Below are 25,186 nucleotides of genomic sequence, written 5' to 3'. Positions count from 1 at the left end.
ACATATACTAACGTTTTCACTGGGGGAAAAAAGTCGGTATATAACCTAAAAAAAAAAAAAAAGAATTTGCAAGCAAGAAATTACAAGAAAAACGAAAAAACTTAATCCGAAAAAAAAAAAGTAGCTTTCTGGGAAATCAGTTGCAATTTTACAAAATGAAAGGACATTTTTGGGATCATACTTTCAATGCTATTGTTTTATATTTAATATTACCCCCAAAAATCTGAATTTTTACCATTTTTTGCAAAAAAGATGAAAGTTGTAATATTATGAGAATATAAGTCAGAAATATATTTATTTTTTCAAATTTGAGAATTGTATTTTAACCGAAGTGCGTGTGCATTTTCTATTGAAAAATAAATTTCTTGTAAAAATAAAGAAAATTGACAAGAAATTAATGCAATTTTACAAGATGAAAGTTGTAATATGAGAATAAAGACGCAATTTGATGAGAACAAAATTAAGGTATATTTATTTTTTAAATTACCTAGCAGTTTGCTGTTTTTCACGTTACAAAATCGTAAAGGCGAAATCTAACCTTAAAGCTGAGGTACGTGCCGAAGCGTGATTATGGCGTACTGTTCTGTTACACCCCTGATATAAATATATGTATATAAGTTAAACATGGCGCTTATGTTATTTTTTTCTTCTGCAACATAAAGAAAAAAAGAAGCTATGACCACTTTATTCACAAACAGCTAAGATCTCTGACAGATTCATGCGTCACAACCTGAATGTGTCCTTAATAAAGTGCATGCAATAAGAAGCGAGCGGAGATGTCGGCCAATCAATCATCGCGATGGACTGCAGTCACATTCTGAGCGTTAAATGCATGGAAAATTATAAAAAGGAGAACAAAGGGGGGAGGTGGGGACTGGGGGGGGATCAGCTTCTAATAATAAAAACACCACACTGGTGGTGGTGGTGGGGCGGGGGGGTCCGCAGCTCACATTCCACAATGTCCCTCCATGTCACACACACATTAATATGAACATGATGGGTTTCTATTTAAACATATCAAAGTGCCCATTTTACCAAAAAGTTTTCCTGAAGTATTCAATTCATACCAAAAAGGAGGGAGGCGGCGACGGAAAATTCCCAATAATCCATCCTCGCCGCTTGATTCCGCTTGTGTCACAAAAGCAGTTTCTCATCGGACGCCTCTGTCCCGAGACTATCTGGGAGAGAAGAAGAGCACAAAGTTATCCGGCCAAACAACAAACACTGGTGCTTAAAAAAAAAGGCCGCCGCCATGTTGGTCCGCTTTCATCTGTCGTCGTCTCTCGGGAAGTCCAGAGATCCCAGGCTGCCGAATCCCAGGCTTCTGCTCTCGCTGTCGAACGTAAGCGTCTCCCGGTCCTGACGCTCCAACAAGTGCTTGATCCTTTCCGAGCGGTCCTTCTGGAGGGCAGCCAGTTCCTCTTCAATCTGCAAAATCAAGACAAAAATAACACATTCAAAAAAATAGGGCTTGTTGTTTTTTTTTTGCAATACTGATAAATGCCAAAAGGGGGCTCTAACAAGCACCGGATGGGAAAACATGTATCCTGAATGGTCAGCATTCAGCTGCTTTATGGACCTCTGCGTGCGCTTTAAATTGATGCTACTCAGCTATTTGTGTCACGGCCAGGGCGCATTGGCATCTTGGCGCTCTGCTTGCTGCGTCACGCCCACATGCCGGCAAGGCTGTGGGCGATCAGCAATCCGCGCACCTGGACCTGATGAGAGGGAGCTGTATAAAGGACCGGTGGACCCAAGGATCCAGGCGGGAACTTAGTTTCTGAATGGTGTACCGTAAGCCGAAGCCTTATGCTCTCTCTCTCTGTTTCTCTCTGCGTTTTCCCTCCGTGTCTGACGTCCTTGTTTGTTCTCCCGCAGTGCCTTCCCGAGTCTCCCCGTTGCGATCTCTTGTCGTGGGGCATTAATTATTATGCCCTATCAAATCTGCCTAGTAGTGATGGGTTGATGAGGCGTCATGAAGCGTTTCGACACATTGCAAAACTGTATTGATACTGTGTCGATACTGTGTCACTAAATACTGACATCTGCTGGACATTAAAAATCCCTACAGGCAACCTATGGACCGACTCAACTGACACTGATTTTATGACCTAGTATATACAATAATATAAACTAAGTCATTGTATTTCATTTAGGATTATTTCTAGAGATAAATGCATTAAAATGTAATATCGGAAATTATCGGTATCGTTTTTTTAATTATCGGTATCGTTTTTTTTTTTTTTTTTTAAATCAACATAAAAAACACAAGATACACTTACAATTAGTGCACTAACCCAAAAAACCTCCCTCCCCCATTTGCACTCATTCACACAAAAGGGTTGTTTCTTTCTGTTATTAATATTGTGGTTCCTACATTATATATCAATATATATCAATACAGTCTGCAAGGGATACAGTCCGTAAGCACACATGATTGTGCGTGCTGCTGATCCACTAATAGTACTAACCTTTAACAGTTAATTTTACTCATTTTCATTAATTACTAGTTTCTATGTAACTGTTTTTATATTGTTTAACTCTTTTTTATTCAAGAAAATGTTTTTAATTTATTTAACTTATTTTATTTTATAAATTTTTTTTAAAAAGTACCTCATCTTCACCATACCTGGTTGTCCATATTAGGCATAATAATGTGGTAATTCCACGACTGTATATATTGGTTGATATCGGTATCGGTTGATATCGGCATCGGTAATTAAAGAGTTGGGCAATATCGGAATATTGGCAAAAAACCATTATCGGACATCCCTAATTATTTCATATTTTCATTTAAATAAAAATAGATTTTTTATCTTTTTTAGATATAGTCAATAAATAATGTGAACATGTATCATAACATGGAAATCTAAGATAACGTGTTGTGAATGAGGATGCTTGTGGACTGGGAATGTTTTTTTTTGTTTTTTTTTACACATTTTTATTTAAAAAAAAACAGTTTTTCCAACGTATTAAATTTTAGACGATTTCTCTTCTTAGTTATTATTTCTCCGGCTGACAGCATTGAGGAGGTGGATTTGTTAATGTACGACAATTCTGTCGTACAAATGAGACATTTAACCTGCAGAAAATATGAATAGTAAACTAAGAATCATTTTGAAGAGATTTTGAATTCTAATAGATCAAGCGGAAACTTTGAGAGAAGAGGATGAAACGACAAGGAAATTAACACAAATACATTTTTTTTCCGATATATGATCAAAATATTCCCACACGACGGAAATCTTTCTTTTTGCCTGAGGCTGCTCCATGATCTCCGACGACGATAAATTAGAAATGACCAACGACAGAAGTGCGACGATTCTGTTGGCAGCAGCATCTCGTTGACAGATGCGCTTCCTTATAAAAACAGATTGGCGCGCAGGCGTCAGTGCGACACAGTTCGCGTATCGGTCACGTGACCCAAACAGCTCATGATCGGTCACGTGACTTTCTAAAAGCGGTTTTTGCTCTATGAGCTCGACGCATGCGCCGATGCACCGGTGTTGCCGGACCCATCACTACTGCCTAGCAACATGTGACAGCACAAACATGGAACTTGAGGACGTAACAAAAAAGGATTATTACTGTCAGAAAATGTGTATGTAAATTATCAAAAAACTTTCCGTTCTCTGAGTTCCCAGTGAACAGATGAAAGCTGTCTTTGTTGCAACAAGCCGAAGGCTTGGAAAATTCCATTGTGTACAATGGGAGGAGACGGGAGGGGGGTTATCTATTGTGATCCAAGACTTGCCCAAGCTCGATCCAGGACCAGCCCAAGCCCGGGGCATCTTTGTTTTTTTGTGTTAATGTGACCGAAAACAATGGCTGTTTACATACCTCCCCATTCCTTTAGAAACAGCTGTTGTGTAAACAGGGAATATCCAAATAAAAGAGGAGACGTAAGCCTTTTTCCGTTAGAGCGTGGTGGGAGACTGTACAGTGAGTACAGTCGCCGCGTTTCTCCTCAAATTGAGCAAATTTAATTCTGTCTCTGTTTATTTCCTTGCTTCTTGTCTTGTTTAATAGATGTCATCGATGTTTGAACCTGACAATTACTATTTGGGTAATTCAAAATATATATTTCATTGACAATATTTCACTATGACTTTAATTTTGGTTCCTACCTTCTGCTCAAGGTGGGCCCTGCGTATGGAGACCTTCTGCTCCAGTTTCTGCTGCTCTCTCTCGTGTTGGGTCTCCATCTGTGACCTGGTCTTCCTCTGGTAGGCGTCCAGCAGCTCCATCTCCTGCTTCAGTTGCTGCTCCAGAGCCTGACTCTCCGTCTCCTGCTCGGCTTCCAATCTCATCTGGGCGAAAACAAAAAGCAGCGGTGACCCGTGGGATGAAATATGCTCACTCAGCTTTATTTCCTGGTTAGAACATTGCTGTACTGTACACAGAGACATGGCATGGCAAGCTAACAAAGACTCCTCCTACCGCTTGTGACGCCATCATCTCATTGATGCTCTGCTCGTACTGCTCCGCCAGCACCGCCAGCTTGCGGGTCTGCTCCTCCTTCAGCCCCTTGAGGATGCTCCTGTGGTCACCTTTGGGCGATACCTCCAGCTGATGGTTGCGAAGAGCTTTGTACTGCTTGTTCTGCACCTTGCAAGTGTCCTGGAACTGTTTCTTGATCTGCATCTCCAGCGTCTACGGAGAAACCAGCGGTCAAAGTCAAGGCCGGGTGTCAGTCGGCATCAGTCAGTGTTGAAATCAGGAGGCACCTTGAGGTCCCTGGGCTGCTGACGCTGCTCCATTGTGTGTTTCCGCTGCAGTTCCTGCTGCCGCCGGTTGTTGTACTCCTCCTGGTTGTCCAGCTCCGTTTGGTGCTGCAGACGCATGAGTTCCACGCGCAGTTTTTGCAGCATGTGCAGCTGCCTGTGCTCGAGGTCCTGGGTGCCCTCGTCCTGCCGGATTATCAGGGCGTGCTCCATCTCCTTCTGGGTCCTCTTCTTGTTCAGCTCCTGATGATAAACCATTAAGAGAAGAATTTAGATGTTTTAATGCTGGCTGACAGCTGATCGGCTCCTTGGACGGAGACTCACATGGTTCGTCTTCAAAGAACCCTGTCAGATTCTGACATGACGTGGACTATGGATTGTTGGTTTTCCCGAGATGCAAGTAAAGTTCGATCGGACATGGCTTGGAGGTAAATATATATTTATTTTTACACTAACAAAAGAACAAACAAAAGGCGCGCACAAAGGCGGAAGTACAAACTTGGCTAATGAAACAAAATACTAGCACAAAGGCAAAAACTATGGACATGAAATAAAACTCGCTAACTGTGACATGAACAAACAAAACTTACGTGACATGGCATGAAGCATAACTATGAACAGGCATGAATATCAGAAGTAGCAAGGGTACAGAAGTAAATAAATAATGTCGCCAGACAGACAGCCTGGCAACTGAAAGCTTAAATAATAGTGACATGATTAGTGAAAACAGGTGCGAGACTCAAAATGTGAAACAGGTGAAACTAATGGTTGCTATGGTGACAAAACAAGGGGGTGAAAAAGCAGGAACTAAGTGTCCAAAACCCAAACAGAACATAACTTCAACAAAACATGATCACAGACATGACAGATTCAGGAATAGGTACCGAAATCCGGTACCTTTTTCTTAGGCACCGACCAAATCCCACCGGTCCTACCGAGCGCCGATTCACGTAAAATCCTAAGGCAACATATAACGGTACCTGGGTTGCGCGTGGCTTCACACCCGGTTTCCGACTTTGCGCTTCAGCATTGGGCGATCACTCCAGCAGCACTGAGAGTGGACTCAGCCAAACTACCTCTAGGTCAGTGGTTCTTAACCGGGGTTCGATCGAACCCTAGGGGTTCGGCGAGTCGGCCTCAGGGGTTAGGCAGAGCCTCCGCCGCGGAGGTCAAGACACGCCCGACTCATCGTGTAAACAAAAACTTCTCCCTGTCGGCGTATTATGGATACCCCCAAACAATGTTCCCTCTAATTTTCCATCTGTGTGTGCAAACGTAAAAACTATTTGAGCATTCATGCGGAGCACATGTGAGCGACGTCAGACGTGCACATGCACTGTGGTCACACCTGCAGCACACCTGTCCCAAACCTGACTAAATAACAAGTTCAATGTTTTATTATTGTAATCAAATGACTGCAGCCATTTGCATGAGATTATTTTCTAATATAAGTGTTTTGGCCCAATTACAATGACTATAACATATTGTTTTTTATGAGCTGTGTACTAGTATTATATATCTGGGTAGGGGTCCTGCTTTGGAAATAATGTGTATCCCTTTCAGATATCACATTTAGTTCCCACTAAAACATTCACATGTTGCACAATGAGATGTAAACATGGGATTATGTGTACATTCCTGTAACTTTCCGTTTGTAAAATGTATCTTTATAAGTATTTCTTTAATATAATAACATCATTTTATGATTACGGTCCGGGTTCGGTGAAGGCGCATATGAAACTGGTGGGGTTCGGTACCTCCAACAAGGTTAAGAACCACTGCTCTAGATAATTTTGCAATTTTCAATTCCAAAAAAGAATCTGACTTAAAAAAAAATCGCTCAGACGCAAGTGAAGTAAGGCTCCACTTTTCCAAAAATGTGTAAGTTTGATGCTAATAGACATTTGCTTTGCTATTAGTATGCTACTGATTAGCATTAGCGATTTTACATGGCGATTTCAACACCTCCAAATGTGTAAATGAAAGGTAAACTAAGATGCACGTTACAATTTAACAGCTGGTGTCATAACTGCAATACTTACAGTATTAATACTTTTTAGAGCGCAACAAACGATTAGCTTAATCAAAAACCATAAACTATACACCTTTGGACTTGCAACTGTAATAAAACAAGACAAGCAGTTATGTTCCTCATATTTTTTTAAACGTTGTGATAAAAAAATATATTTTATTATCAAAAACAACTCATATTTATTAACACACACAAAAACATCGAAAACTGGTATCGTTGATTACAGATATCGATTCCCAGGTACTGGTAATTGGTACCGTATCGTTTCGAATGTGAACGGTACCCATCCCTACTTGTATTGTAGATCAAGTGTTTTTTGTTGTAGGTCTTTTAAGAAGTGAATATTAACAGCAGAGCTGAATATCTGTAAATGCTGTTTTAAGGGATCTACTGAAAATAATCCTTGGGTCTTCTGAACACAGAGTATCTTTGATAGGCATTTTTGCAGTGGATCTCTTAATATCAAAAGAGCATTCTGTGGTTAAGGTTCTACAGCAAAACATGAGTCAAAGATCCTCCATAAGGAGCGCTCTGCTTTGGGGATCTACTGCAAAAAACACTGAAGATCCCTTTTATATAAAGGGTATTTTTTCAGTAGGTTAAATTACATCCCTACAAACAGCAAAGTTCCTGACGTATAATGGATCTTTGACTGGTGTTTTGAAATTAGATCCCCAAAAAGAGCAGCTTCTGATATATAAAATACCTTCGACTATTGTTTTTTAATTAGATCCCTAAAAATAGCAAAGTTCCTGACATATAAAAGATCTTTGACTGGTATTTTGGTATTAGATCCTCAAAAAGAGCAGTTTTTGATATATACAATACCTTTGACTAGGGTTTTTGAAAAAGATCCCTACAAACGGCAAAGTTCCTGACATATTAAAGATCTTTGACTCTGATTTTTGTATTAGATCTCCAAAAACATCAGAGTTTCTGATATATAAAATACCTTTGACTAGGGTTTTTGTATTAGATCCCCCAAAAGAGCAACGTTTCTGATATAAAATACCTTTGACAAGTGTTTTTAAATTAGATCCCTACAAACAGCTAATTTTCTGACATATGAAAGACCTTTGACTAGGGCTTTTGTATGAGATCCCCAAAAACGGAAGAGTTTCTGATGTATAAAATACCTCTGACTGGGGTTTTTGAATTAGATCACAACAAAAAGCAAAGTTCCTGACATATAAAAGATCTTTGACTAGGGTTTTTTGTATTAGATCCGCAAAAAGAGCAGTTTCTGATACGGTATATAAAATACCTTTGACTAGGGTTTTTGTATTAGATCCCCCAAAACAGAAGTTTCTGATGTCCAAAATACCTTTGACTGGTGTTTTTGAATTAGATCCTTACAAACAGCAAAGTTCCTGACATATAAATGATCTTTGACTAGTGTTTTTGTATTAGATCCTCACGAAGAGCAGAGTTTTTGATATATAAAATACCTTTGACTAGGGTTTTTGTATTAGATCCCTACAAACAGCAACGTTCCTGACATATAAAAGACATTTGACTAGCGTTTTTGTATTAGAGCCCCAAAAACGGAAGAGTTTCTGATGTATAAAATACCTCTGACTGGGGTTTTTGAATTAGATCCCAACAAAAAGCAAAGTTCCTGACATATAAAAGATATTTGACTAGGGTTTTTGTACTAGATCCCCAAAAACGGAACACTTTCTGATACATAAAATACCTTTGACTAGGGGTTTTCAATTAGATCCCTACAAACAGCAAAGTTCCTGACATATAAATGATCTTTGACTAGTGTTTTTGTATTAGATCCTCACAAAGAGCAGAGTTTTTGATATATAAAATACCTTTGACTAGTGTTTTTGTATTAGATCCTACAAACAACAGAGTTACTGACATATAAAAGAACTTTGACTAGGGTTTTTGTACTAGATCCCCAAAAACGGAACACTTTCTGATATATAAAATACCTTTGACTAGGGTTTTTGTATTAGATCCCCAAAAAGAGCAGAGTTTTTGATATATAAAATACTTTTGACTAGGGGTTTTCAATTAGATTCCTACAAACAGCAAAGTTCCTGACATATAAATGATCTTTAACTAGTGTTTTTGTATTAGATCCTCACAAAGAGCAGAGTTTTTGATATATAAAATACCTTTGACTAGTGTTTTTGTATTAGATCCCTACAAACGACAGAGTTACTGACATATAAAAGAACTTTGACTAGGGTTTTTGTACTAGATTCCCAAAAACGGAACACTTTCTGATATATAAAATACCTTTGACTAGGGTTTTTGTATTAGATCCCCAAAAAGAGCAGAGTTTTTGATATATAAAATACTTTTGACTAGGGGTTTTCAATTAGATCCCTACAAACAGCAAAGTTCCTGACATATAAATGATCTTTGACTAGTGTTTTTGTATTAGATCCTCACAAAGAGCAGAGTTTTTGATATATAAAATACCTTTGACTAGTGTTTTTGTATTAGATCCGTACAAACGACAGAGCTACTAACATATAAAAGAACTTTGACTAGGGTTTTTGTACTAGATCCCCAAAAACGGAACACTTTCTGATATATAAAATACCTTTGACTAGGGTTTTTGTATTAGATCCCCAAAAAGAGCAGAGTTTTTGATATATAAAATACTTTTGACTAGGGGTTTTCAATTGGATCCCTACAAACAGCAAAGTTCCTGTCATATAAATGATCTTTGACTAGTGTTTTTGTATTAGATCCTCAAAAAGAGCAGAGTTTCTGATTAATAAAATACCTTTGACGAGAGTTTTTGTATTAGATCCCTACAAACGACAGAGGTACTGACATATAAAAGAACTTTGACTAGGGTTTTTGTACTAGATCCCCAAAAACGGAACACTTTCTGATATATAAAATACCTTTGACTAGGGTTTGTGTATTAGATCCCCAAAAAGAGCAGAGTTTTTGATATATAAAATACTTTTGACTAGGGGTTTTCAATTAGATCCCTACAAACAGCAAAGTTCCTGACATATAAAATACGGCATGGCGTAGTGGGTAGAGCAACCGTGCCAGAAACCTGAGGGTTGCAGGTTCGCTCCCCGCCTCTTACCATCCAAAAAATCGCTGCCGTTGTGTCCTTGGGCGGGACACTTCACCCTTTGCCCCCGGTGCCACTCACACCGGTGAATTGAATGATGAATGATAGGTGGTGGTCGGAGGGGCCGTTGGCGCAAATTGCAGCCACGCTTCCGTCAGTCTACCCCAGGGCAGCTGTGGCTATGAAAGTAGCTTACCACCACCATGTGTGAATAAATGATGGGTTCTACATGTAAAGCGACTTTGGGTACTTAGAAAAGCGCTATATAAATCCCAGTTATTATTACATTTGACTAGAGTTTTTGTATTAGATCCTCAAAAAGAGCAGAGTTTCTGATTAATAAAATACCTTTGACGAGAGTTTTTGTATTAGATCCCTACAAACAGCAACGTTCCTGACATATATAAGACATTTGACTAGCGTTTTTGTATTAGAGCCCCAAAAACGGAAGAGTTTCTGATGTATAAAATACCTTTGACTGGGGTTTTTGAATTATATCCCAACAAAAAGCAAAGTTCCTGACATATAAAAGATCTTTGACTAGGGTTTTTTGTATTAGATCTGCAAAAAGAGCAGTTTCTGTTAAGTAAAATACCTTTGACTAGTGTTTTTGTATTAGATCCCTACAAACGACAGAGTTACTGACATATAAAAAAAACTTTGACTAGGGTTTTTGTACTAGATCCCCAAAAACGGAACACTTTCTGATATATAAAATTCCTCTGACTAGGGTTTTTGTATTAGATCCCCCAAAAAAGCAGAGTTTTTGATATATAAAATACTTTTGATTAGGGGTTTTCAATTAGATCCCTACAAACAGCAAAGTTCCTGACATATAAATGATCTTTGACTAGTGTTTTTGTATTAGATCCTCACGAAGAGCAGAGTTTTTGATATATAAAATACCTTTGACTAGTGTTTTTGTATTAGATCCCTACAAACAACAGAGTTACTGACATATAAAAGAACTTTGACTAGGGTTTTTGTATTAGATCCCCAAAAAGAGCAGAGTTTTTGATATATAAAATACTTTTGACTAGGGGTTTTCAATTAGATCCCTACAAACAGCAAAGTTCCTGACGTATAAAATACCTTTGACTAGTTTTTGTATTAGATCCTCAAAAAGAGCAGAGTTTCTGATTAATAAAATACCTTTGACGAGAGTTTTTGTATTACATCCCTACAAACAACAGAGTTACTGACATATAAAAGAACTTTGACTAGGGTTTTTGTACTACGGTAGATCCCCAAAAACGGAACACTTTCTGATATATAAAATACCTTTGACTAGGGTTTTTGTATTAGATCCCCAAAAAGAGCAGAGTTTTTGATATATAAAATACTTTTGACTAGGGGTTTTCAATTAGATCCCTACAAACAGCAAAGTTCCTGACATATAAAATACCTTTGACTAGAGTTTTTGTATTAGATCCTCAAAAAGAGCAGAGTTTCTGATTAATAAAATACCTTTGACGAGAGTTTTTGTATGGACTCTCACAATATTATGTCAGACCCACTCGACATCCATTGCTTTCGGTCTCCCCTAGAGGGGGGGGGGGGGGGGGGGGGGGGTTACCCACAAATGCGGTCCTCTCCAAGGTTTCTCATAGTCATTCACATCGACGTCCCACTGGGGTGAGTTTTTCCTTGCCCTTATGTGGGCTTTGTACCGAGGATGTCGTTGTGGCTTGTGCAGCCCTTTGAGACACTTGTGATTTAGGGCTATATAAATAAACATTGATTGATTGATATTAGATCCCTACAAACAACAAAGTTCCTGACATATAAAAGACCTCTGACTTGCGTTTTTGTATCAGATCCTTCTAACCAGCAAAGCGTTCGCGACGTATGGAGGATCTTTGCCATGAGTAATGTTGACGTACAACACCTACCTCTCGCAGTTGCTCTTGTTCAAACTCCTGCTTCCTGACCAGACTGCGGCGTCTGAGCGCCCGGCAGCTGCGCTCGTAGACGAGCCTCTGCTGGGCCAGCAGGTGAGCTTCCTCCTCAGCCTGAGAGCGCTGTATTGTTTCTTTGTGCCTGGACAGACGCTCATGCTTCTCCTCCTTGGGTGTGCAAGGGTCCTCGCTCATTTCCTACATCATCATCATGGTCAGGGGGCGCAACAGAGACAAGAGAAAGTGAGGTTTGTATTCAGGTGTTGAAATTGTTTGGAGTCCATGTTTACTTCTTTGATCTTGTCCTTGCAGAGCCTGTACTCCTTCTTCTGGCTGTCCAAAAAAGATGTCAGTTCTTTCTTTTGCTGAGCAACAATCTGTTGCTGGATTCTCCTCTCCTCAGCCGCAACCGATTTCATCTGTGAGGAAGACATCACGTTGTCACTAGAGATGCCAATAAATGCTTTAAAAATGTAATATCGGAAATTATCGGTATCGGTTTAAAAAAATTAATGACTTTTTAAAACGCCGCTGTTCGCAGCGGAACATATCCGGTGAAACACGGACGTAGGCCATACTTGCCAGCCCACCCAATTTTCCCGGGAGACTCCCGAATTTCAGTGCCCCTCCCGAAAATCTCCCGGGGCAACAATTCTCCCGAATTCGTCCCGATTTCCACCCGGACAACAATGCCTTAAAGGCACTGCCTTTAGTGCCCTCTACAACCTGTCCTCACGTCCGCTTTTCCTCCATACAAACAGCGTGCCGGCCGAATCACATAATATATGCAGCTTTTACACACACATAAGTGAGTGCAAGGCTTACTTGGTCCACAGCCATACAGGTCACACTGAGGGTGGCTGTATAAACAACTTTAACACCGTTACAAATCTGCGCCACACTGTGAACCCACACCAAACAAGAATGACAAACATATTTCGGGAGAACATCCGCACTGTAACACAACATAAACACAACAGAACAAATACCCAGAACCCCTTGCCGCACTAACTCTTCCGGGACGCTACAATATACACCCCCAGCTACCACCAAACCCCGCCCCCCCAACCCCGCCCACTTCAACCTCGCCCCCCCCACCTCAAACCCGCCGCCCCCCCATCTCCCGAATTCGGAGGTCTCAAGGTTGGCAAGTATGCTCTGGTACAGTGGTCTCCAACCTTTTTGTAACTGCGGACCGGTCAACGCTTGAAAATTTGTCCCACGGACTGGAGGGGGTATGTTTTTTTTATTTTATTTTTTGTCATAAAATAATACAATCATGTGTGCTTACGGACTGTATCCCTTGCAGACTGTATTGATATATATTGATATATAATGTAGGAACCAGAAATATTAATAACAGAAAGAAACAACCCTTTTGTGTGAATGAGTGTGAATGAGTGTAAAATGGGGGAGGGTGGTTTTTTGGGTTGGTGCACTAATTGTAAGTGTATCTTGTGTTTTTTATGTTGATTTAATTAAAAAAAAACAATAAAACTTTTTATTTATTTTTTTATTTCTTGTGCCGCCCGGTACCAATCGATCCACGGACCGGTACCGGGTGGTTGGGGATCACTGCTCTAGTATACTCTGGACTGAAACTGTGTGCCTTCATTGTTTTTTGTAGCTGTTGTTTTGAGGCATGTTTAGAAAAATAAAAAATAATGCACTTAGTGAAAGTCAAAGTATAGTATTTCCCATAGTTGTAGTGGGTATCAGGATTATCTCAGGGAGAGCATGTCCCAAATTCCAAGCTGTTTTGAGGCATGTTAAAAAAAATAATGCACTTTGTGACTTCAATAATAAATATAGCAGTGCCATGTTGGCACATTTTTTTCCATAACTGGAGTTGAAGTTGTTCTCTTATTTTGGAAAACCTTGTTTTTGATTGATTGATTGAAACTGGTTCTCGCCCGGAAAAGGGTGGAGTGCCATCTCCGGGTTGGGGAGGAGATCTTGCCCCAAGTGGAGGAGTTCAAGTACCTCGGAGTCTTGTTCACGAGTGGGGGAAGAGTGGATCGTGAGATCGACAGGCGGATCGGTGCGGCGTCTTCAGTAATGCGGACGCTGTATCGATCCGTTGTGGTGAAGAAGGAGCTGAGCCGGAAGGCAAAGCTCTCAATTTACCGGTCGATCTACGTTCCCATCCTCACCTATGGTCATGAGCTTTGGGTTATGACCGAAAGGACAAGATCACGGGTACAAGCGGCCGAAATGAGTTTCCTCCGCCGGGTGGCGGGGCTCTCTCTTAGAGATAGGGTGAGAAGCTCTGCCATCCGGGAGGAGCTCAAAGTAAAGCCGCTGCTCCTCCACATCGAGAGGAGCCAGATGAGGTGGTTCGGGCATCTGGTCAGGATGCCACCCGAACGCCTCCCTAGGGAGGTGTTTAGGGCACGTCCGACCGGTAGGAGGCCACGGGGAAGACCCAGGACACGTTGGGAAGACTATGTCTCCCGGCTGGCCTGGGAACGCCTCGGGGTCCCACAGGAAGAGCTGGACGAAGTGGCTGGGGAGAGGGAAGTCTGGGCTTCCCTGCTTAGGCTGCTGCCCCCGCGCCCCGACCTCGGATAAGCGGAAGAAGATGGATGGATGGATGGATGGATTGAAACTTGTATTAGTAGATTGCACAGTACAGTACATATTCCGTACAATTGACCACTAAATGGTAACACCCCAATAAGTTTTTCAACTTGTTTAAGTCGGGGTCCACGTTAATCAATTCATGGTAAAGTTACATTGTTTAATGCATCCAGCGGGGCATCACAACAAAATTAGGCATAATAATGTGTTAATTCCGCGACTGTATATATCGGTATCAGTTGATATCGGAATCGGTAATTAAGAGTTGGACAATATCGGAATATCGGCAAAAAAGCCATTATCGGACATCTCTAATTGTCACCGAGCAGGACTCGGACTTCGTCCTCACCCCTCCCGCGGTTACCTCCTTGTCCGTCTGAGTGGCGTGGCGTTTGGCCAGCCTCTCCAGCTCAATGTAAGTGTTGTTCGTCTGCGTCTCCAGTTCCTTCTGCAGCCGAAGCCTGTGCTCGTCCATCTCGGCCTTCAGCCTGTTCTCCAAGGCGATCAGCTGCTTCTGGTGCTGCCGCCGCATGCGCTTGTACCCAGACATCTGCTCCCGCAGCTCAAAGTTCTGCTCATGCTCCTGGATCTACCTGATGACCTGCAACACCACACAAACAAGCACAGCCTTGGTCTTGCAGTCCTAGTCCCCTGACATGGATTCAGTCCTGCACATTAGGCGAGCAGTGAGACATCCAACAGGTCACACGTGTCAAACTCAAGGCTGGCCCGCCACATCATTTTATATGGCCCACAAACACCTGTAAATAATATGCGTCAAAAAAACCACCTTATATTTTTTTTTACATTTTCACAGAAAAAAAATGTTTAAACGGTATGAAATTGCATACATTTTAAACTTTAATAGTATACAATATTGCAACACATTTTTGGTCAAAATAAAAATAAAAACTTCTGCTTGACTACAAAGCAAGTTATCCATCTGTGCACTGTAAAAAGATAATAGATTCTACGGTAAAAACGGAGGTTCAAAGACACACACAACGTAATTAGACATTATTGTTGGTAGTAATGTCAAAAGAATTAGGGTAGTTTACACTTGCTTAAAAACAGGAAATGCATTAATTAACTTAAAATACCTTTCTCTAACTTTCTCTCATCACTTTTACCGGATGTCAACAAGTTTAGGCGCGCGACCAGCTGTATTGATTCTGACAGGCAATTTAGACACTCATTTGTTTGTTTTTAATTTTTTTCAAAATAAAGCAATGAGTAAGGTTTTTATGATATTTGAGCGAGTTTTCAAACTTATTACAGACAAAAGTACGTAAATAATATACCATATTTACTGTATAATCCTTCATGTAATACATTACTTAAATTTGTTTTCATGTAAAAACATGTTCATGGGGAGAAAAAAAGAAGGAAAAAAACTTATTTTGAAGGTGTGGCGGCAGTAATATTGTCGTAAATACATTTTAGGACATACTTGCCAACCCTCCCGGATTTTCCGGGAGACTCCCGAAATTCAGCGCCTCTCCCGAAAAGCTCCCGGGACAAATTTTCTCCCGAAAAACTCCCGAAATACAGGCGGACCTGAGTGACGTGTTGACAACACACAACAACAGTGTCTACCGTAAAGCAGTTCGTCTGCCGTAAACAGCAATGTTGTGACACTTTTAAACAGGACAATACTGCCATCTACTGTACATGCATATGTGACCCACCCATAATGTGTCACATTTTTGTGTTGATTTATTTATTTTATTTTGTGGTTTGAATTCGTTTTTGGAGCTGTCATTACACATTTATCAGTATTCACATTGGTCAGTAGGGGGCAGTAGGGCGTTTCTTCCCAATTGAATGCTATCGCCTGCAGACCGGAAGTGTCTTGTCATTCTGATGAGCACGACCAGTCTGTGAACAATTGAAACGTCCTGTGTGCTTTTTCCTCCTGTATAACAGGTTAGTTTTGGTGAATCAACTCACTGAATAATATCCATGTGATCTTTATAAGTTTAAGTACACATTCTGATGGTGGAGCCTAACTCTAAAGTGTTTGTGAGTTGTAGTTTTTAAATGAACACTGAAATTCAAGTATTTATTTTATTTATATATACAGTATATATATATATATATATATATATATATATATATATATATATATATATAGCTAGAATTCACTGAAAGTCAAGTATTTCTTATATATATATATATATATATATATATATATATATATATATATATATATATATATATATATATATATATATATATATATCTTAACCACGCCCCCGCCCCACCCCCGACCACGCCCCCACCCCCAGAAATCGGAGGTCTCAAGGTTGGCAAGTATGTTTTAGGATAAACATAAAAACGGAAGTTGAAAGACACACACAACGTAATTAGACATTATTGTCGGTAGTAATGTCCAAAGAATTAGGGTAGTTTACACTTGCTTGAACAGGAAATGCATTAATTAACTTAAAATACCTTTCTCTTTAACTTTCTCTCATCACTTTTGCCGGATGTCAACAAGTTTAGGGCGCGACCAGCTGCATTGATTCTGACAGGCAATTTAGACGGTCGTTTGTTTGTTTTTGTTTTTTCAAAATAAAGCAATGAGGAAGGTTTTATGATATTTGAGCGGGTTTTCAAACTTATTACAGACAGAAATACGTAAATAATATACCATATTTACTGTATAATCCTTCATATAATACATTACTTAAATTTGTTTTCATGTAAAAACATGTTCATGGGGAGAAAAAGAAGGAAAAAAATTATTTTGAAGGTGTGGCGGCAGTAATATTGTCGTACATACATTTTTAGGATAAACGTAAAAACGGAGGTTCAAAGACACACACAACGTAATTAGACATTATTGTCGGTAGTAATGTCCAAAGAATTAGGGTTGTTTACACTTGCTTGAAAAGGAAATGCATTAATTAACTTAAAATACCTTTCTCTTTAACTTTCTCATGTCAACAAGTTTAGGGCGTGACCAGCTGTATTGATTCTGACAGGCGATTTAGACGGTCGTTTGTTTGTTTTTGTATTTTCAAAATAAAGCAATGAGGAAGGTTTTATGACATTTGAGCGGGTTTTCAAACTTGTTATAGCCAAAAGTACGCAAATAATACACCATATTTACTGTATAATCCTTCATATAATACATTACTTAAAATTGTTTTCATGTTAAAAACATGTTTTCATGGGGCGGAAAAAGAACGAAAAAAATTATTTTGAAGGTGTAGCAGCAGTAATATTGTCGTAAATACATTTTTAGGATAAACGTAAAAACGGAGGTTCAAAGACACACACAATGTAATTAGACATTGTCGGTAGTAATGTCAAAAGAATTAGGGTAGTTTACACTTGCTTAAAAACAGGAAATGCATTAATTAACTTCAAATACCTTTCTCTCATCACTTTTACCGGATGTCAACAAGTTTAGGCGCGCGACCAGCTGTATTGATTCTGACAGGCAATTTAGACACTTGTTTGTTTTTCTTTTTTTCAAAATAAAGCAATGAGGAAGGTTTTATGATATTTGAGCGGCTTTTCAAATTTATTATAGACAAAAGTACGTAAATAATAGACTATATATACTAGATATTTATTCATATAATACATTACTTAAATTAATTTTCATGTTAAAAAAAATGTTTTCATGGGAAAAAAAAAAGAAGGAAAAAACTTATTTTGAAGGTGTGGCGGCAGTAATATTATTGTTTTAGGATAAACGTAAAAAAACATGGAAAATGTCCATCTTGTGGACAACAGAGCAGACAGAGAACAATAACAAACACGTTGGTGGTGTTTCTTTCTGTAATTATTACTGATATTAGTTAAGAATTGATTAAAACAGTACAGTAATTTTAAACAGTGAGCTCTGAGTATGTGCTTTTACTGCCATCTAGTGTGTCATTATGTGTGGTACAAAACAATCAATACATATTTGAAATGATGTATTTTTTTAAAGTTGAGGTTGCCAGAAACATTTAACATTGATAATGAGATAGGCCAGCGACCCCGAAAGGGACAAGCGGTAAAAAATGGATGGATGGATGGATGGATGGATGGAATAGATTATTGAAATCACAAGTTGAGTCAATGCTATTGAAAGAAACATTGGCTTCAAAACAGCTTTATGAAAAAGCTGCTGCAAATTCAGGCATTTTAAAAATGTCCATCAACCATCTTTATGATTAGCACATGGTTTCATATCATTTCATTTAAGTACATTGTATATAATTATTGAATATGATTAAAACCACAGGTAAGACCACTAATTTGGTGTTAATATTCGAGTGGGCGCGGGCTCCTCTGTAGTGGAAAAGTTGGGGCCCCTGAGGTCAATGAGGTTCAGAACCCCTGTTCTAAAGTACAAAACCCAAAACCAGGGAAGTTGTCATGTTGTGTAAATGGTAAATAAAAACAGAATACAATGATTTGCAAATCCCTTTTAACTTATATTCAATTGATTACACTGCAAAGACAAGATATTTAATGTTCCAACTGAGAAACTTTAATTTTTTTTGGCAAATAATCATTAACTTAGAATTTAATGGCAACAACACATTGCAAAAAAGTTGTCACAGGGGCATTTTTACTACTGTGTTACATGGCCTTTCCTTTTAACAACACTCAGTAAACATTTGGGAAGCTTTTCAGGTGTAATTCTGGACTTGTCAGCCCACAGAACACTTTTCCACTTTGCATAAGTCCATCTTAGATGAGGTCGGGCACAGCGAAGCCAGCAGCGTTTCTGGGTGTTGTTGATAATTGGCTTTGGTTTTGCATAGTAGAGTTTTAACTTGCACTTACAGATGTAGCGACCAACTGTAGTTACTGACAGTGGTTTTCTGAAGTGTTCCTGAGCCCATGTGGTGATATCCTTTACACACTGGTGTCGCTTTTTGACGCAGTTCCGCCTGAGGGATCCAAGGTCACGGGCATTCAATGTTGGTTTTCAGCCTTGCTGCTTACGTGCAGTGATTTCTCCAGATTCTCTGAACCTACTGATGATATTACGGACCGTAGATGGTGAAATCCCTAAATTCCTTGCAATAGCTGTTTGAGAAATGTTGTTCTTAAACAATTTGCTCACGCGTTTGTTGACAAAGTGGTGCCCCTCGCCCCACCCTTGTTTGTGAATGACTGAGCATTTCATTGAAGCTGCTTTTATACCCAATCATGGAACCCACCTGTTCCCAATTAGCCTGTTCACCTGTGGGATGTTCCGAATAAGTGTTTGATGAGCATTCCTCAACTTTCTCAGTCTTTTTTGCCACTTGTGCCAGCTTTTTTGAAACATGTTGCAGGCATCAACTTCTAAATGAGCATGCAAAAAAAGAAAGTTTCTCAGTTTGAACGTTAAATATCTTGTCTTTGCAGTCTATTCAATTGAATATAGGTTGGAAAGGATTTGCAAATCATTGTATTCTGTTTTTATTTACCATTTACACAACGTGCCAACTTCACTGGTTTTGGGTTTCGTAATTATTGAATATGATTAAAACCACGAGTAAGATTTCTATTTCGATGTTAATATTCGAGTGGGCGCGGGCGCCTCTGTAGTGGAAAAGTCAGGGGGCCCCTGAGGTCAAAATGGTTAAGAACTAGAGATGTCCGATAATATCGGACTGCCGATATTATCGGCCGATAAATGCTTTCAAATGTAATATCAGAAATTATCGGTATCGGTTTCAAAAAGAAAAATGTATGACTTTTTAAAACGCCGCTGTACGGAGTGGTACACGGACGTAGGGAGAAGTACAGAGCACCGATAAACCTTAAAGGCACTGGCTTTGTGTGCCGGCCCAATCACTTAACACCTACGGCTTTTCACATACACAAGTGAATGCAGGCATACTTGGTCAACAGCCATACAGGTCACACTAAGGGTGGCCGTATAAACGACTTTAACACTGTTACTAATATGCGCCACACTGTGAACCCACACCAAACAAAAATGACAAACACATTTTGGGAGAACATCTGCACCGTAACACAACAGAACAAGTGCCCAGAACCCCTTGCAGCAATGATAATAATGCACTTTGTGACTTCAATAATAAATATGGCAGTGCCATGTTGGCATTTTTTTCCATAACTTGAGTTGATTTATTTTGGAAAAACCTTGTTACATTGTTTAACGCATCCAGCGGGGCATCACAACAAAATTAGGCATAATAATGTATTAATTCCACGACTGTATATATCGGTATCGGTTGATATCGGAATCGGTAATTAAGAGTTGGACAATATCGGAATATCGGCAAAAAAGTCATTATCGGACATTTCTATTAAGAACCCCTGCTCTGAAGTACAAACCCTGTTTCCATATGAGTTGGGAAATTGTGTTAGATGTAATTATAAACGGAATACAATGATTTGCAAATCATTTTCAACCCATATTCAGTTGAATATGCTACAAAGTCAACATATTTGATGTTCAAACTGATAAACATTTTTTTTTTTTGCAAATAATCATTAACTTTAGAATTTGATGCCAGCAACACGTGACAAAGAAGTTGGGAAAGGTGGCAATAAATACTGATAAAGTTGAGGAATGCTCATCAAACACTTATTTGGAACATCCCACAGGTGTGCAGGCTAATTGGGAACAGGTGGGTGCCATGATTGGGTATAAAAAAAGCTTCCCAAAAAATGCTCGGTCTTTCACAAGAATGGATGGGGCGAGGTACACCCCTTTGTCCACAACTGCGTGAGCAAATAGTCAAACAGTTTAAGAACAACGTTTCTCAAAGCGCAATTGCAAGAAATTTAGGGATTTCAACATCTACGGTCCATAATATCATCAAAAAATTCAGAGAATCTGGAGAAATCACTCCACGTAAGCGGCATGGCCGGAAACCAACATTGAATGACCGTGACCTTCGATCCCTCAGACGGCACTGTATCAAAAACCGACATCAATCTCTAAAGGATATCACCACATGGACTCAGGAACACTTCAGAAAACCACTGTCACTAAATACAGTTGGTCGCTACATCTGTAAGTGCAAGTTAAAGCTCTACTATGCAAAGCGAAAGCCATTTATCAACAACATCCAGAAACGCCGCCGGCTTCTCTGGGCCCGAGATCATCTAAGATGGACTCATGCAAAGTGGAAAAGTGTTCTGTGGTCTGACGAGTCCACATTTCAAATTGTTTTTGGAAATATTCGATATTGTGTCATCTGGACCAAAGGGGAAGCGAACCACCCAGATTGTTATAGGCGCAAAGTTGAAAAGCCAGCATCTGTGATGGTATGGGGGTGTATTAGTGCCCAAGACATGGGTAACTTACACATCTGTGAAGGCACCATTAATGCTGAAAGGTACATACAGGTTTTGGAACAACATATGCTGCCATCTAAGCGCAGTCTTTTTCATGGACGCCCCTGCTTATTTCAGCAAGATAATGCCAAGCCACATTCAGCACGTGTTACAACAGCGTGGCTTCGTAAAAAAAGAGTGCGGGTACTTTCCTGGCCTGCCTGCAGTCCAGACCTGTCTCCCATCTAAAATGTGTGGAGCATTATGAAGCGTAAAATACGACAGCGGAGACCCCGGACTGTTGAACGACTGAAGCTCTACATAAAACAAGAATGGGAAAGAATTCCACTTTCAAAGCTTCAACAATTAGTTTCCTCAGTTCCCAAACGTTTATTGAGTGTTGTTAAAAGAAAAGGTGATGTAACACAGTGGTGAACATGCCCTTTCCCAACTACTTTGGTACGTGTTGCAGCCATGAAATTCTAAGTTAATTATTATTTGCAAAAAAAAAATAGTTTGAGTTTGAACTTTAAATATCTTGTCTTTGTAGTGCATTCAACTGAATATGGGTTGAAAAGGATTAGCAAATTATTGTATTCCGTTTATATTTACATCTAACACAATTTCCCAACTCATATGGAAACGGGGTTTGTATATCCGACTATGAGAAGATATGCTTTTCTTCAGTACAATTCATGTTTCCCCGCGACGAACCACGGCTCGCCAGTGGCGGCGGCACTCGTGCAGCCTCCGACCAGCACGATGACTCCATCTACACAGTCGCCAACTATTTCGACAATTATTGCCTGTGGCGACATTTCTACGACGATTGAGTAGGTTGGAAAAAAAAATAAAAATAAAATGCGAGGTGCAAAACTTTGTAGTGCCGCGGAACGTCGCATGAAAACGTCGGTGAGGGTCCGGGTATAGGTGCGAGTTCTTTTTTTTTTTTTACGCCTGGGGTCACGATGACAAACCAGGAAGTGGAAGGACGCAGGATTTGAACATGGGTGACGAATGCAATGGAAGGGAGCTGACAATAGGGGGAATCACATCCATTAACAGGTTCTGGTTGCCATGACTACAGATGGATGTAGTCATGGCATGGCGTGTGTGTGTGTGTGTGCCTCCCCCCTCCACGCACCCCCCCATTCCTCGCTTCCTCACCCCCTGCTGCCAACACACACACACACACACATTACATATTTTGTCATTTCTTGGATGCAATCAATGCGTGTGTGTGTGTGTGTGTGTGTGTGTGTGTACCAAAGATGCTGACGTGACGTTGACGGTGTGTTCGCGGGTCTTGCAGCAGCGTCGCCACCGGCTGTGGTGAGAAGTAGGCCGCAGCTCTGGCCCGCTGGAGTGCCCGTGCACGGCCTCATCCCTCACGCAAGCATGCTCCTGCAGGGGGAAGGAAAAGGAGCAGACCGCGGTGGGGCCCGACGCTTCTCAGGTCCTCTCGTATGGCCGCCGCCGCGAGTTCCCGGTGTCCCTGAATGCAGCACACGTCCAGCCTCACGCGCATCCTTTTTCTCTAGCTTCTGCCAGGCGTCCTTTTTTGTGGCCGTGAAAAGGGCATCGCCAAACAAAAACGCCAAAAAAAAAAAATTACAAAAAAAAAAAAAAAATAAAAATCTTGGTATAGCGTCCCCCCCCAAAAAAAAGAAACAAAAAGAAGAGGAGGAGGGTGGGAGGGAGGGAGGGGGGGTGGCAATTACGCAATGCCTACCATTGATAATGGGAGAAAGATGTGATGTAATTTACTGGCACTCTTGTGCTCCGAGAGACGCCGAAGAGGAGCGAGCCTCCTTCCCCCGCGTGACGATCCAGTGTGGCACCATGTCGAGGAGGCTGGCAATGGGATAAGGCACGTCCGAACATGCTGCTTCTTCTCCGGCTCCTTCCAAAATGTGTCCCCCGACGGTGCGTTTGTGAGCCACTCGGATGCGTGTCCTACATTTAGAGCGCACTTGGTCATGGTAGGTGGTTCTCTTGCCTCCTATTCATCGCTTCTTCCTTTTTTTTTTTTTTTGTGCCTGTCCCTCTTCTACACTCCCCCTTCCATTAAAGAGACACCGCAATACTACAAGCTCTGACGACACCTTCAGTTTACCGGCTGTTCAAATATTTTACTTTCACTATGCATAGTGTGCACTTCATTAGGTGCAGCCATGATACTGTAGCTCAGTGGTTTCAAACATACGGCCCGAGGGCCGGATCAAGCCCGCGGACATCTTTTACCCGGCCCGCGGGATGAGTTTGCGAAGGCAAGATGGATCACATCATGGAGAAGCTTGCTGAAAAGGAAAATTTAATATGAGAGCAGCCAGCATGGACGAATAGAACAGACAAGTCATTGTATTGTCTGTTCACGGAAAACAAACATCCTACCGCATACTTGCCAACCCTCCCGGATTTTCCGGGAGACTCCCGAAATTCAGCGCCTCTCCCGGGACAAATTATCTCCCGAAAATCTCCCGAAATTCAGGCGGACTCAGGTCCATGCGGACCTGAGTCCGCTTTCCCACAATATAAACGGTGTGCCTGCCCAATGACGTTATAACAAGTACAAGTACAACCCAACCCATAACTGTAGAATGATCAAGGGCGAGTTCTTGGTTTCTTATGTGGGTTTATTGTTAGGCAGTTTCATTAACGTCCTCCCAGCGCGGTAACAACACACAACAACAGCAGTCACGTTTTGGTCTACCGTAAAGCAGTTCGTCTGCCGTAAACAGCAATGTTGTGACAATCTTAAACAGGACAATACTGCCATCTAGTGCATTTGATGAAAGCACTTTTGTGCGTGCCACACAGCAATGCATCATCAGAGAGGGTGTTCAGCATGGTTAGAAAAATAGTGACAGAGAATAGAACAAGGATGGACAATTCAACCCTTAACTCAACAAGTATATGTGTAAATAAATGAACACTGAAATTCAAGTATTTCTTATATATATATATATATATATACACAATAAAATAAATATATATTTATAGCTAGAATTCACTGAAAGTGAAGTATTTCTTATATATATATATATATATGAATTCTAGCTGTAAATATACTCCTACCCTCTTAGCCACGCCCCCAACCACGAACCCCCCCCCCCCCCCCCCACACACACACACACACACACACACACACACACACACACACACACACACCTCCCGAAATCGGAGGTCTCAAGGTTGGCAAGTATGTCCTACCGTATTTTTCGGAGTATAAGTCACTCCGGAGTATAAGTCGCAACGGCCGAAAATGCATAATAAAGAAGGAAAAAAACTATGAAGTTCTCTTTACAACATACTTGCCAACCCTCCCGGATTTTCCGGGAGACTCCCGAAATTCAGCGCCTCTCCCGAAAACCTCCCGGGACAAATTTTCTCCCGAAAAACTCCCGAAATTCAGGCGGACCTGAGTGACGTGTTGACAACACACAACAACAGTGTCTACCGTAAAGCAGTTCGTCTGCCGTAAACAGCAATGTTGTGACACTTTTAAACAGGACAATACTGCCATCTACTGTACATGCATATGTGACCCACCCATAATGTGTCACATTTTTGTGTTGATTTATTTGTTTTATTTTGTGGTTTGAATTCGTTTTTGGAGCTGTCATTACACATTTATCAGTATTCACAT

At 40.5% G+C, this 25,186-nt stretch overlaps 1 protein-coding gene across 4 annotated transcripts; it reads right to left on the bottom strand.

Annotated features, from left to right (window-relative positions):
• Positions 1–239: 239 nt before the first annotated feature.
• On the bottom strand, positions 240–23,137 carry taok3b (TAO kinase 3b). Of its 4 annotated transcripts, none has more exons than XM_061926722.2 (8): positions 22,804–23,137; positions 14,654–14,890; positions 12,000–12,128; positions 11,704–11,907; positions 4,728–4,967; positions 4,441–4,653; positions 4,128–4,310; positions 240–1,428 (listed from the first exon to the last, which is right to left on the bottom strand). In XM_061926722.2, exons 2-8 carry the CDS (start codon positions 14,837–14,839, stop codon positions 1,267–1,269), a joined length of 1,317 nt encoding a protein of 438 aa, XP_061782706.1. In that variant the 5' UTR covers positions 14,840–14,890; positions 22,804–23,137; the 3' UTR covers positions 240–1,266. The 4 variants fall into 4 exon arrangements, with proteins under 4 accessions (XP_061782706.1, XP_061782707.1, XP_061782708.1 ...); XM_061926723.2 differs by lacking the exon at positions 22,804–23,137 and adding an exon at positions 17,669–17,748; XM_061926724.2 differs by lacking the exon at positions 22,804–23,137 and adding an exon at positions 17,213–17,280.
• Positions 23,138–25,186: the final 2,049 nt, after the last annotated feature.

The sequence above is a fragment of the Nerophis lumbriciformis genome, linkage group LG32 (genome assembly GCF_033978685.3).
Source record: "Nerophis lumbriciformis linkage group LG32, RoL_Nlum_v2.1, whole genome shotgun sequence".
NCBI lineage: Eukaryota > Metazoa > Chordata > Actinopteri > Syngnathiformes > Syngnathidae > Nerophis > Nerophis lumbriciformis.
Note: the sequence above shows the minus strand (reverse complement) of the source record. Positions and strands in the feature narration are given on the sequence as shown.